The sequence below is a fragment of the Nansenia antarctica genome, assembly GCF_963989245.1.
Source record: "Nansenia antarctica genome assembly, chromosome: 8".
Taxonomy (NCBI): Eukaryota; Metazoa; Chordata; class Actinopteri; order Argentiniformes; family Microstomatidae; genus Nansenia; species Nansenia antarctica.
In genome coordinates, this window is record NC_137678.1 from 54,623,412 (window position 1) to 54,638,606 (window position 15,195).

The 15,195-nt window shown below is 42.6% G+C and overlaps 1 protein-coding gene across 1 annotated transcript in view; it reads right to left on the reverse strand.

Moving 5' to 3' along the window:
* Nucleotides 1-8,049: 8,049 nt before the first annotated feature.
* syt1a (synaptotagmin Ia) overlaps nt 8,050-15,195 on the reverse strand; it is a gene marked incomplete at its 3' end in the record, with an annotated part of 54,346 nt that continues 47,200 nt past the window's right edge. Inside the window, exons 7-8 of the mRNA XM_080537760.1 lie at nt 12,759-12,892; nt 8,050-8,256 (exon numbers count right to left, since the gene is read on the reverse strand). Of these exons, the coding sequence (XP_080393886.1) occupies nt 8,050-8,256; nt 12,759-12,892 (341 nt within the window). The remainder of the gene's footprint in view (nt 8,257-12,758; nt 12,893-15,195) is intronic.

Here is a 15,195-nt window from a genome sequence, read left to right on the forward strand (position 1 = left end):
GTCTCGTTGCTCCCTTGGTTAGACAACTCAAGTTTGCAAAACCAGTGTGGCTCCAAACACCCGATGATCTGTTGCAAATAGCAGGCATTGCCAGCAGTACAATTTGCAGTGCCTTTCGGAGCCTGTGAGCCAGGGGTACCGCTCGTAGTTAGCGATCTGAAAGTGCCGGACAAACCCTTTTCCCCGCTGAGAAAGGCTCGCAAGAGTCGGGGTTGGCCGTTCTCTGATAATGTCTATCTTTTCCTGGAAAGTTCTTCTAGAAAATGGCGTTGTTTTAAGATCTGCCACCACATCTGCCTCTTCTCCCCCTTCCGCCATTGTAGCTGATTGCAGACGGTATAAAGATACGCAAATTACCTTGCTACGCATCTCAATAGTGCGTATCCAATCAAAAGACGTGCTGGGTGCTGACATCAGATTGAGCCTTCCAGCAGGCGCCGTTGTTGATTTTGCTCGCATCTACGTAGGTTTACTAGGAACGCCACATGTTTTCTCGTTCCAACGTTAAGTTACAGGTCGAATTCGCAGCACCGTCTGTTGTGAAGGCGGGCAGATTTGGGAGCCCCCTAGCAACACATTTTGATTGGATAAAAGCTCTAACATAAAGGCCAGCCCTCCAAATCTCAATTGGAGACTGGAAGCAGCCAACCAAGAGGAAAGCTATGAAATGAAGAGAATAGACTATGGGGAATCATTCATACATATTTGTGGAAAAAATATATTAAATAAAATGTATATTCTGATGATGTTTAGGCCAGCAGAGAAGGCCTTGCTGGCCCTGACGGCACACCACTGCTAACAGGGGCACACACACACGCACACGCACACGCACACGCACACGCACACGCACACACACACGCGCACGCGCGCGCGCACACACACACACACACACACACACACACACACACACACACACACACACGCACACACACACAGAAATAAAATAAATTGTAACATCATCAAGATGCAACACAAAAGCAGAGCAACAGCTCGGTCTGCAAGTCAATACAAGCATGAATAAAGGATCAAACAATAGCAATTTTGTGATGGAATTTACACATCAGAAAGTAGGATTACACATTTTTGCGACAGTTTTTCGACCATACAGCGCTTTACAACAGTCTAGGTTTACGGCAAACATGCCCATGCTGCATCTGATCTCTGAGGGAGCAGCAATTGAGAATGGTGGCGCGAGAGCAGGTGTTTTGGTACCCGTGCCAGTAAGTTCGGAGACCTTTGATACACATATTCTGCCTCCCCTGCAACATTCATATATGTATGAGGAGTCCAAGCAGTCTTTCAGATACAACTCTGCATTGTTGATAAAGAATGCCAGCCTGCAGGAACAGTATGAGACTCTCCGTACAAAGAGAAGAGATATGGGATACTCACAGGAGGAAATGGAGGAATCCTATGGCTTTTTGCTATTCGAGGATAAAGACAAGGCAAATCAACTGTGAGAGACGGGCATAGTCACTGGGCACAGCACATGCTCAACACTGTGAGAGACGGGCATAGTCACTGGGCACAGCACATGCTCAACACTGTGAGAGACGGGCATAGTCACTGGGCACAGCACATGCTCAACACTTGGAGATCCTTCAAAGGGTGTGGACTATTCCACGTTCTCGGACTGCCTCGACCTCAACCGCTGGTACCATGGGAACACTGGTCACATCGCCATCATCAGGCTGACCAAGGGCAGAGTCAACCGCTGGTACCATGGGAACACTGGTCACATCGCCATCATCAGGCTGACCAAGGGCAGAGTCAACCGCTGGTACCATGGGAACACTGGTCACATCGCCATCATCAGGCTGACCAAGGGCAGAGTCAAAGAGGTGACGGACAACTACACCAAGAACTTCACCTCAAGTTTTTGACATTCCGTTTTTGACATTTTATGAATGACTCACTAAGTCAAAAAATGTCATTAAACATTTTAAAAGACCATGAGGTGATCATAAGCTGATCCTCTGAATGACTTTCTGCAAGTGGGATATGTATAAAAACAAAGTGCACTACTCCGCAAAGATGAGATATCCTGGGTGTAATTGTTATCTAAGATGGGAAAACAAATATTTTATACTACTTCGATTATCATTGTTCACATTGTACTAGGTTTGTATTGTGTTCTGCAACTCCTGTGTCGGGCAAATGGTTTTTCCCATAAGGAGTTGGGCTGCTGGAAGTTGTCAGGAAAGCCATCTGAAGAATATATTTTCTGACAGAGTTGTGATTTGTCAATACGAAAGGGTTTCATCATTTAGCTGTTCAGAATGGTGTAAGTTATTTTTTTGCTTCTTGTTCTTTTTTTGATTGAATCAATATTTTTGAAAGTTCTGTTTTTTTCTCAGTTTCAAAAACAAATGGTATTAAATACATGTTCATTCTATGATTAAGAATAAATACATGTTCATTCTATCATTAAGAATAAATACATGTTCATTCTATGATTAAGAATAAATACATGTTCATTCTATCATTAAGAATCATTCCTCCCTCCCAACAATTAGTGAGAAGGGTTGAGAATCAGACCACTACTCAGATCTGTCGTCATTGGCTGCAGGTTCTCCTTGCCTCCGCTAGGTGGCGCCCACACTCCACTGATCAACACAGTGGGAATTGCATATGATTCAGCAGCTGTGGTTTTGGGTAGACTTGCTGCGAATCCTCTCTTGGGAAAGGGATGCAAGAGTTGAAACACTGGATATATATAACACCGGATTTTCCCACCCTACCAGATTTTCCCACTTTTCCGTACCTACACCGGTTTAAAAGGGTGTGTAACGGTTGAGACATCAAAGCATAGGGATATTTAGTCACTGTGAGTGTTTTTTTGTTTGTTGAAAGCTGTGGATTAGAATGAGAAGATGAACCTTCTTGATAATGTAATGGTACATTAAATATCTATTCCAGTTGAACATAAGATGATGATGACATTGTCTGATTTCTTGCTACAGATGTGTTGTACCCTTTAGAGATGGGCAGAGTCAAAGCTGTTGACTTTTTGTCTTGAACTTACCAGTCAAGCCCTGTAGATGGCAGCAGAGACTTACATATAGCAGACCAGAGACATGACAAGAGATTAAAAGGTGCACTGTAACTTTAAACAAGAACAAGCCATTTGATCTATTTCAACCAGATATTGCACTGCAAATGCCTCTCCTCAATTCGTCTGTGACACTTGACAATGGAATAAAGTGAGTGCCCCTTGTTACAGTTTTTCTCGATGGCTTTAACACTATCATCGGAACCTCAAACACAGCGACCAGAACCTGAACCTGGTGTATTTGATCTCACACCGATTCTTCACAATGACAAACACATTTCTTGCCTATCACTCATTTTGAAGCTCTAAACCAAACAGTTAACAAAACACTAAATACAATTCTCTACATTTGGCACACTCTTCCTTGATAAAATCTCTTGTGTTCACATGGAAAACACTATCAATCAGACTGCTAAACTCAAACCACCAATCACACGATCACACTCCTCATATGGACAAACACCTTTTGCTTTTCAATTAGCAATCATAGCTTTAGCAATAAAAGATGAGCTGTCCTGTGTTGAAGAACAGTAGAGCAGAGGCCTGTGGCCAGACAGAAACTAAAGGCAGGATGCAGCCTCATTTTATTTTTCTTTACAGTATTTGCAGAAGGCCTATTTTATTTGTTCTATTGTTTGTTCTGTATGAAGAATATAAGATAAGATAATATATAAGATAGGCTAATCATAGTACTGTTTTTCAGTAACACATCAGTGTTCAATTGGTTCTTACAAGTGTCTATTCATTTGATGGTGTGTGTGTGTGTGTGTGTGTCATTTGACAACAAATTTCATTTTGAGAAGACAACATTATTTTGAATGCAGTGTTTGCTTTTGCACGAGATTTGTGGAGTTTAGGGTTTTGTGTGTGACTTTTTGGATTTGTGTTAAGAGTTAAGAGAAAATGAGCTATGCTTTGAGAAAACGTGTTACAGTAAAGTGATAGAGACAAACTGTAATACAAGAACGGTTATAGGCTACAATACAGCTGTTTCTATTTGTGGGCATGTGGGTGAGGCATTCTACTCACTTCTTACATGCAGGTGATCCAAGTATGAATAAGGAAGGCAAGTGAAAAGGTTCTGTATCAACAGGAAATAAAACGTTTTTATTGATCATTTGTGTATATGAAGTTATATAACAACAGTCAGAAAACTCCACAGAGTGAATCACTACACAAAGTGAAACAAAACTGTAAAACACCTCGTTAAAAAATGAAGGTATACACAGCAATATAACTGTCTGCTCCCTGTCGCCTCGAGCAATATGGCAGGAAAAAACACCCCAAACAGTTCTACAAGATTACAGAGAAAATGTACACACACAAAATACTCAAGCAGGCAGCTGATACACAAAGGCAACTAGGATCTTTCTACAGCATCAGATTCGAATACTTTACACAGCTTTGTCTTGAAAGGTTAGTGTGGCCTTTTGTTGTTATTTGAGATGTTCATGTTCCTCGTTTACAGGGTTCCACTTGAGTAAGACGTTTGGGGTTTCTCATGCGCTTCCAGACAGCAGAGAGAAGCTCTACTGCGTGGCAGAGCAGTTCATGGCTTTTCTTGTGGTACTTTACACACCTCAATCTGATGCGTCCTGCAATGTTGCTTTCGACCCTGAAGCGGTTTATTTCATAAACATAATTATTCCACACATTTTGTTCTTATTGATCACACTCTTTATTTTGTTATTTTGATAATAAGCCTAATTATTATTTTCTTTTATCCTTGTTTCATTCTAACAAGCTTTTCTATAATTCATGAGTTAAAGTATGCATAATAAGTATGTTTACAAAAGAATGTCCCTGTTCAGGAGGAAATACAACTGGATAGGGCATGTATACTATTAGCTATATGTATACTATATGCTATATGTATACTATTTGCAGCCGTGATTAAATGTTCAATGTTTTTGGAATGTATCGTTTATAAGGGATAGTTCCCAGTAGGGCATCAAAATAAATTAATGTAAAAAAAAAAACACTCACACAAATTAACATTTATTTTTTTACAACAATTAAAGGAAAGTGCCATCTATAGTCTCACGACAAACATAATCAACACTAAACACAGTCCATACTGTACATTCAGAGTTTTCATTTCAAATATAAAAGGTGTTTCAATAGGGCAATAAACACATGATAAGAGCAACAGTAATGTGACAGTATAGTTTAGTAGATCATGTTGATATAATGATGGATGGAGTTATTAGGACAGGTGAGTTACGTGTCATAGATATTCATGGGAATATGAGGAATACACTTTTGGACAAATATGAACATATTTACATGATCTTTTTTTAAAGGAGAGGGGAGTATTTAAATGTATTTTCGGGGGAAGTTCAATGTTGGTATTTCCCAATACTTCCTGAAAGTTCTGATGCTGATCTGTGTGCAAGAACAAATTAACCAGAAAAGAGGGAAGGAACCCTAAACAGAGGATTATAGATGTCAAGCTCCAACCTACACAGAATCTACATGTGCTGAGGAATACATCTGACTGTATATATTATTTTTTATCTGGGCAACACCACCCACATAACACTATGGAATGACATACACGTATTGCACAGTGCTCAACAAAATGCTGTGTGAATCCACGCACTCTCACTCCAACAAAACGTCCCACATCTCCTGTGTATAGCGGCGTTAATCAGCCAGCCAGTCCACACATATCAGAACTGACGATGCTTTGCACTCTCTCTCTGCATGTAGAAGGGAAATGGCAGTACAACGTCACTACAGAACAGACTGGTTCGCTACCTACTGATAAGTCTACATCTCTATGCACACACGGCAGTCACAGTGATCACACAAAGCAGTCCTTGGGGACTCCTATGGAATGACAAATAGCTTTTTCATAATAGTGCTATCAACTACACAATAACATTGAAAACATTTAGAAACTCCTCCTGAAGCTAGCATCGAGTATATGCAAGAGGTTCCTCCAAGATAAGATACTTCATGGATTTCATGGATTAAAACGTCTTACTTATTCCTCTTATTGGACCCGTAGTAAAGGACATACAGTATGGACTAATATTATCACCCTAGGCAGACCATTAACTTTTACGGTTATTCTTTTATATCTAATTTTCCTCTTGGTGTTTCACTCTGCCAACAGTAGAAAACTGTCTAACTACTGTTGAGTCAAAAAAGAGATTTGTCGTTTCATGTACTTTACCTTGCAGAGCTCTTGGAAAAGAGTTCCCATGCAATTTGAGCAAATCTGAAACAAAGCCAGTCAACATAGTCCAAAATGGTATAGGCTAAAGAAGTCAACAAGCTATTGTTGGTTAGAAGACATCCAGTGCAAAAAAGTAGCCACATAAAAGAAGATTGGCAGTAAAACATGGCTAGCTCTATTGTCACTGTGAGAAGGCAACGCTCTGCAACCCAACGCTCATTGCAGCCTAAGACATTGTTCCCAATAAACCCAAGCTGCTACCACCACTACCTCCTATTGGGAGTGTGCATGAAGAGAGGGTTTCGATAGTCTCCTCCCTGAAAATGGCAGTGTTTAGAAGCTCACTCCTGTCAATAAAAGTCAGATATGACTTTCTTTTTCTCTGATTGAAGGCAAGGGGAGCAGTATCATAAGAGACAGCCCCTGGTGTTGTATGATATTTCCCCCCACCCCAGCCTTTAGCAAATATTGTTAAAAAAAACATGCAGTTTACTAAAAATATTTAGATATTGAATTGATCTAAAAAATAGTCATCTTAAATCTAGAGTCAAAACTCTTTGCTCCATTTTGGAGACTGGTCTCCAAATCCTAAACATAATATGTCCAACAACAACAAGGCTATTGAAAGTAAACAATTAACAACATATTGTTAAACCAGCTTAAGGACACAATGGCGACACCTTGGTGCTATGTCATATGTCATATGGGGTCAGTTTCCGAGTGGGGTCAGTGGAATAGACGTTTGGGTTTAATAAGAGGACCAGCTTGTAACAAAGAAAGTAAATCAAGACCTTTAAGATGGTCTTTAAAACGAGGACCTATTTGACTTCAAAGTAACAGACCGTCACAATGTGAAGCCCCGCCTGATGTGAGGAAAAGAAAGGCTAATCGGTTTGCATTGATTTAGAAATCCTCAGAACACTCAGAACACTGTGTTACTGTGTTTCAGCCTAACACACATAGGTCCTCTGATTGAGAAATTAGTATAAAAAGTTATAAGAAATCATGTGCTTGTATAATTTCCAGCAGTATATGTTTTCCCACGAAACCATAGTAGTTAATGGCCTAGTTTTTTTAGTATCTTATGTGTATATTCATCTTTTTTCTGCTATTGGTTCATTAGTAAACATAAAGCCAGACACCGCCCTTTACGATATGAGTATACTTCCATCTTGCAGGTTGGATTTTTTTTTCTTCTGGAATGCAATAAGGTAGAATCTTTAAATCCTGTAATATATATATAATATCGGCTCTCCTATATCTGCATTTACATCATTTAAAATAGAACATCTTATTAAAAACATCAAGATATACACAGATTAGGAAACTGGGAACAACATACAAACACATAAACTAGAAATCATGTTTGTCTGCATACTGATTATATACAACTCGTGGTACAATAAATTCTTTCAGTCATGCGCTATCTATACAGATCATATTGCTTAAAAGAAGGGGGCGATTGGTCAGGGGGATTAAGGGGGTGGAGATGAGCAACAAAGTGAGGGCGGGTGGACTGGGAGAAAGAGGTCAGAACCTCAGAACCTGACATATAGAAACACAAGTCTGAACAGCGGGGGGGGGGCTGGGCCTAGAAAGAACCGCTAACAATTAGAAAAGAAGTGGCGATACGACGAGTAGTATGGAGCTGGGGGGGTCAGGGGGGTCAGGGGGGTCAGGGGTGGAGGGGGGGTCAGGGGTGGAGGGGGGTTGACGGTGGATGGACCCATACATATACTGTATCACTGAGGTATTTACACATACTGGCTAAAGAGCACTAGGGGGGCAGGCTAGGCTGAAAGGGGCCCTCTGCCTATTTCTTGGTGGAAAGCTGAGCGTCCACTTCCTCCTCCACCTTCAGCACGTGCCACTGGGCGATGGGTCTCCGCGGGTTGGCCAGCATGTCCGACCAGTGGCGCAGCTCCGTGCCCGAGCTGTTGAGGCCCACAAACACCTTGCCGATGGCATCGTTCTTGCCGATCTTGTCATAGTCCAGAACAGTTACAACAACTTGAACTTTCTGTGGAAGGGAAGAGGGGCGGAAAGAGGGAAGGGAAATGACAGAAAACTGTGAGTTTGTGGGAATCAACTATCCTGGCTGCCAGGGGAGGACTCCATGGGCCCTATTATGCACTTCTTAACTTGCCGTCTTAAGTCTTAATTAAGACGCACCGCCAGGTTAAGACCTACCGCCACCCTTATTATGCGCTTCATACGCGCTACTGCTATTATGCCGGTGTCGATAGGCGCCCACACATAAGACGTAATACTCCCGTGCATATATTACTCATTGTGGGAGTGTTCATATGTTAATGAAGTGCACTAGGCGCCCCTGCTATTATGCGATCTGACTTTGCTCCTAGCGCTAAGAAGTGGTTTGAAAAGTTCTTAAGTTTAGACTTCATGCACGTTTTGAAACACGAGCGCGCCTCCGCGGTTTGCGCATGCATGTGGGCACACATGAACACGCACGTTGCTCCACGGCAAGACGTCAATTACGGTCACAGTATAAATGCTTTATTTCAGAAGGGAGAGGCAGAGAAGCGCGCTGACCTCCTTCTTAGGACTTCCATAATAGCATAGCGCTAATGACTTAACGCAGCCGGTTCTTAAAGGGAATGGCACCTGGCACGCTGATTGGGTTGATTGAGAAGACGCCCAAAACACACCCATGACTAATTTCTTTGCTTAGCGCCGGGTTTTAGGCGCCCACTACCGCACGCATAATAGCAAAGTGGCCTTGACCACGCCTCCACGTCTTAAGTTTAGATCTACCGCCTCGTCTTATTGCTTAAGACTTATGAAGTGCATAATAGGGCCCCATGTCTCCAGCATCTCCATGCATGGAATAGAATGAGGAATGATATCAAACATATGAAGCATATTTACTTTTAAGAATTTGGTTGAAATAGATCAAGAGTAAAACTTCAATCAAAGTTACATAACCCTAACCCTATAGGTTACATAACCCTAACCCTACAGGTTACATAACCCTAACCCTATAGGTTACATAACCCTAACCCTACAGGTTACATTACCCTAACCCTATAGGTTACATAACCCTAACCCTATAGGTTACATAACCCTAACCCTACAGGTTACATTACCCTAACCCTACAGGTTACATTACCCTAACCCTACAGGTTACAGCCCTCCTCTCTGATGGAGATGGTCAATGGGTGTCGGGTGGAAAGAAAGAGGAAGAGTTTGTTCACACATTTATACCCCCAATGACCAAGGTTTAGGCTACAGCAGGTCAAAGGTCAGGGGGCAGGTCACAGAAAGGCCAACTTGAACACTTGCTAGGACAAAGAAATGAACATGAGACTTTTAAGACAAAGGAATGCTAATTCATAAAACCCCCCTTGTTAGCAGAATGCCTACAGAACTATCCAGGTCTATGTGTGTGTGTGTGTGTGCAATAAGACAGATATCTACACAGGTCTATGTGTGTGTTCAATAAGACAGATATCTACACAGGTCTATGTGTGTGTGCAATGAGACAGATATCTACACAGGTCTATGTGTGTGTGCAATGAGACAGATATCTACACAGGTCTATGTGTGTGTGCAATGAGACAGATATCTACACAGGTCTATGTGTGTGTGCAATGAGACAGATATCTACACAGGTCTATGTGTGTGTGCAATGAGACAGATATCTACACAGGTCTATGTGTGTGTGTGCAATAAGACAGATATCTACACAGGTCTATGTGTGTGTGTGCAATGAGACAGATATCTACACTGGTCTATGTGTGTGTGTGTGCAATGAGACAGATATCTACACAGGTCTATGTGTGTGTGTGCAATGAGACAGATATCTACACAGGTCTATGTGTGTGTGCAATGAGACAGATATCTACACAGGTCTATGTGTGTGTGTGTGTGTGTGTGCAATGAGACAGATATCTACACAGGTCTATGTGTGTGTGTGTGTGCAATGAGACAGATATCTACACAGGTCTATGTGTGTGTGTGCAATGAGACAGATATCTACACTGGTCTATGTGTGTGTGTGTGCAATGAGACAGATATCTACACAGGTCTATGTGTGTGTGTGCAATGAGACAGATATCTACACAGGTCTATGTGTGTGTGGGCAATAAGACAGATATCTACACAGGTCTATGTGTGTGTGTGTGTGTGTGTGTGTGTGTGTGTGCCATTCCTCATTCCATTCCATGCATTACAATGACCCTGTCCTCAGATGTCTACCTCCACCTGCCTGCCCTGCTGCCCACTGGGTTGGACATGTGTGTTCAGTGACAGGAGGTTCAGGGACTGGTATCATCATACATAGTAGATACAGTAGCTTATAGCTTATATGACACACATATAGATAAACATACCAGACCAGCAAACTGTCTAGTTTACTGTTTAGTACATTTGGGACATTTGAGTGAAAGTGAAATGCTATAAAATGTTCCTGATCATCAAGCATCATTTTCAGAAAAATGACCCACTTCCGCTCTTGTGACTCAATCAGATGGAAAAGCTTTTTTTCTTTTGCAGCTGAAGGTTTTGAAAGCCCTGCAGGCAGAACTGAAGAGCCTTCCGACTAGAATCAGAGAGCATCCGGCTTCTTTTTGAGCTCGACAAAGACCTTTTGTACGATAAGGGTGTAGTAGTGACCTAAAAAGCGACCCTCGGACGATTTCTCCAAATACCAAATACATTATCATAAGTGGACTACAGTCCTTCTGCATGGTGGCTGACCGGGGAGTCAGGTGTCAGTAAATGGTAAATGGACTGACTTACATAGCACCTTATTCCAAAGCCCTCTCATTCACCCATTCACACACACCAATGGTGGCAAGCTACCATGCAAGCCGCCTGCCTGCTCATTGGGAGCAATTTGGGGGTTCAGTGTCTTGCCCAAGGACACCTCGACATGTGGCCAGCCGGGGTTCGAACCGCTGATCTGCCAACGTTTGCGATCAACCTCCTGCGCCACAGCCGCCCCTAAGTAAGTGCTCATTAGCCCAGATGACATTTAGGGAAGAACTTAAATCATCGTACAGCCAAACAAACAACAGACTGCAGCACTACTCAGAGGTCAGCTCAGCATGTGTTTAGAGGTCAGAGGTCAGCTCAGCATGTGTTTAGCAGCAGAGAGGAGCGACCCCGCGAGGCAAGCGTCGGCAGAGAATATGAATTAGCATGCTTACAGCTTCTGATGACGTTTCCATTAACCTGCCAGATAATGAAATACTGAAATAGTGTCAGCCTGACATGGTGGGAACCTCAGACCCTCTGTCAGACGGTAAAGGGCTTGACCCCCGGTGGAGCTGGGGAGTGTAGCGGGGGGGGGGGGGGGGGGGGGGGGGGGGGGGGGCTGGGGGAACCCTGGATTGGAGGACAGGCTCATTGTAGTGCATGGAATGAATGAGGAGCGGTATGGAGGAACATACATGTATATATCTAATGTCAAACACACACGTGTCTGACCTCCTCATTACGGGTTAGGGTTAGGGTTAGGGGTAGGGGTAGGGTTAGGGGTAGGGTTAGGGTTAGGGTCAGGGTTAGGGTTAGGGTTAGAGTTAGGGTTAGGGTTATGGAGGAACATATATATCTAATATCAAACACACACGTGTGTGACCACTCCTCATTACCTTCCATGCATTACAATGAGCCCGTCCTCTAATCTCCACCTCCACTGGAGTGTATTAATTATTCTCCACTCCTGTCTCTCTTCCTATCAGGTGAGGGAATATGGGAAGTTGTGATTGGCGTCCTCCCAGACTAACCGGAGTTAGGCTCCAAATAGAAACGGAGGAGCTCGTGGAACCAAACTCGTGGTTTCTGGGCTGTGAAGTGCTAAATCAATTTGAGGCAATTACTTTTTCTATGCCCAGAGTGTTGACGCTGTTCACGGCTTCAACCCTCCCCCCACCCTCCCCCCCTCCCCCCCGCCATCACCCCCGGAACAATTTGCATGTACTCCATCTTCCTTAATTTCTCTGGGCATAATAGCTTTACAGTGGTTTTTCATGATATTATTTGTCTAATATTATAGTCAAGCAGAGTGCCATAGTGTATACTGTATGCCTGCTACTGTATATACATTACAATGTGACCGAATCAGAAACGTATCTTAATCAAACTGTGAAGAGCTGTTTCAGTGCTGAAAGCCACAGTGTTCTGTAGGCATGTTATCAGTGAAGGGTTGAGAATAGCACTATAGCTGCACCACACCCCTTTGCAATCATCTTGTTAAAGTGTGAAATTGATACTGATTTGATAGGAGGGCCTCTGATTCTGAATTAAATGAAGAATAGAGCCTCTGACCAATGAGTTTACATTCACCACCTCATTCTGAGCGATCATTCTACCGCTCAAAACCGTGACCACAATCGCTTTTTAAAGAGAATGAATCAATTTTGGATTATGCACTCGGATTACTTGATAAGTGGTCTATTTCTGAAATCAATTAGGTCTAGTCTGTCTAAGAGCTGCGGTGACGAGGAGAGATGTGTGCGTGTAAATGCCATGTATGTCCATAGGGACGTGAACTGTTACCTGGATTTGTTCAAACGGTACTTCAAAGCTGAAGGACTCGTTGTAGTAGGGGTTGAGGGTGTTTTTCTTGATTGTCGTCTTCTTCTTCTTCAGTCTCTTACCGTTCTGCATCAGGTGGATCTTCACATACGGATCTGTGGAGGCAGGAAACAGGCTGGTTAGAGACGACAGCCACGAGCCACGAGCACACGAGCACACGCTTTGTCCATTTATCCCCTAAACAACCAGTTCCATTGTCCCATTGTTCCATTGTATACACCAACCAGTTTTGGGAAAACTTGTGACCATCCCTTTTATTTTGTAATATCCACATGGAGATCACTCAACCAGTCTGATATATTCACCTTTATAGAAGTACTGTATCTGTATCTGAGAGAAACAAAGGGAGCTGGGCACAGGGTATTATGTGACGAAACGTCATCGAAGTGCGATGTGGGCGCAAAGTGCGAATGCCTTAAATCTGCGTTCAACGTTTTTCAATGCAAAACATCTGATTTACTTTTTTGGGAATAAGACGCAACTTAAAGTTGTGAAGTACCCACTCGTTATTTTTTCGAGCAGTTTTCATTTAATTAAATACGTGTAATAAGTCTTCAAAATAAGCTTGTTTTATGAGATGAGTTTGAGAAGCTTGGGGGCGGGAACGTGAGCGCAGCTAACAACAACAATCGGTGTGAATGGCTGTGGAATGTTGAGGTTAATTTGAAAGTGACAGTTGGATCTAAGTGACAGTTGGATCTAAGTGACAGTTGGATCTAAGTGACAGTTGACACTAGAACAGCCGTGTCTATGTTACCTACTCAGGGTATATACAGGAATCTTGAGGTTAATTTCAATACCTTTCTATGACTTTTTAAAGACCTTGTCAATATTTTTCCAGACCTCACCGCCACTTCGAGCTGTAACATCAGTGACGCCTTTAACTTAACAGTTTTAGTTTGCAATAGACTAGACCACTATCATACAACAGAATTTCCGGTTCATCTTTGTTTTTTAATAAAACTAAAACTTTTTAGGACTCAAACTCTTTGGACAGAGTCTAATTCAGAAAAATACCTACAAAATTCAAGACCTCATAAAATCGTGATAAGACTTTTTAATACTTATTAAGGGTCTTGATTTTCCCAAAATTGATTTATCAACTTTTAATACTTTTCAAGACACCGCGGATACCCTGTGGGCAGCAGGTTGCTTTTTATAAAGAGAAGTCTATTCTCAACATATATATTCAACATTTCATTCAACACCTCATTTCCCACATTTCCATTTCCCCAAACATTGCCTGAGACCCTCAGAAAAGCCCGTCACCATGAGGGCCCTATTATGCACTTCTTAACTTGCCGTCTTAAGTCTTAATTAAGACGCACCGCCACCGCTTCATACGCGCTACTGCTATTATGCCAGTGTCGATAGGCGCCCACACATAAGACGTAATACTCCCGTGCATTATATTACTCATTGTGGGAGTGTTCATATGTTAATGAAGTGCACTAGGCGCCCCTGCTATTATGCGATCTGACTTTGCTCCTAGCGCTAAGAAGTGGTTTGAAAAGTTCTTAAGTTTAGACTTCATGCACGTTTTGAAACACGAGCGCGCCTCCGCGGTTTGCGCATGCATGTGGGCACACATGAACACGCACGTGGCTCCACGGCAAGACGTCAATTACGGTCACAGTATAAATGCTTTATTTCAGAAGGGAGAGGCAGAGAAGCGCGCTGACCTCCTTCTTAGGACTTCCATAATAGCATAGCGCTAATGACTTAACGCAGCCGGTTCTTAAAGGGAATGGCACCTGGCACGCTGATTGGGTTGATTGAGAAGACGCCCAAAACACACCCATGACTAATTTCTTTGCTTAGCGCCGGGTTTTAGGCGCCCACTACCGCACGCATAATAGCAAAGTGGCCTTGACCACGCCTCCACGTCTTAAGTTTAGATCTACCGCCTCGTCTTATTGCTTAAGACTTATGAAGTGCATAATAGGGCCCTTAGAGTTCATAATGAGAAAAAGGTTGGGCCGTTTATCTTTGAAGACAAGATGGCGGTTTGTTGGGTCTTGGAATAACCACCGCCCCTCCCATGCATGTTGCATGGTATATATATAAACCTGCATGTTGCATGGTATATATATAAACCTGCATGTTGCATGGTAATTGGGTAATTGGGCTAAATGACCGATAACGTTACTCTGAATGATGAAACGTACAGCTAAGCACCAGCATGGTAATGGACTCAGGCTTGGAGTCTCTTTATTGTCTTTTGTTGTAAAATACTTCTGGCACCCATAATGCAGATTTATCAGCCTTGTGTTAAATGCTCTGGAGTGCTTTCACCAGGAACGTTTGTGGGATTCCCAGCAATGGCAAATATTGGTAAAGCTGAGCTGCCTTAATCTTTATCCAATTTAGAGGGATAAGAGCTGATTGCAAACTGGCA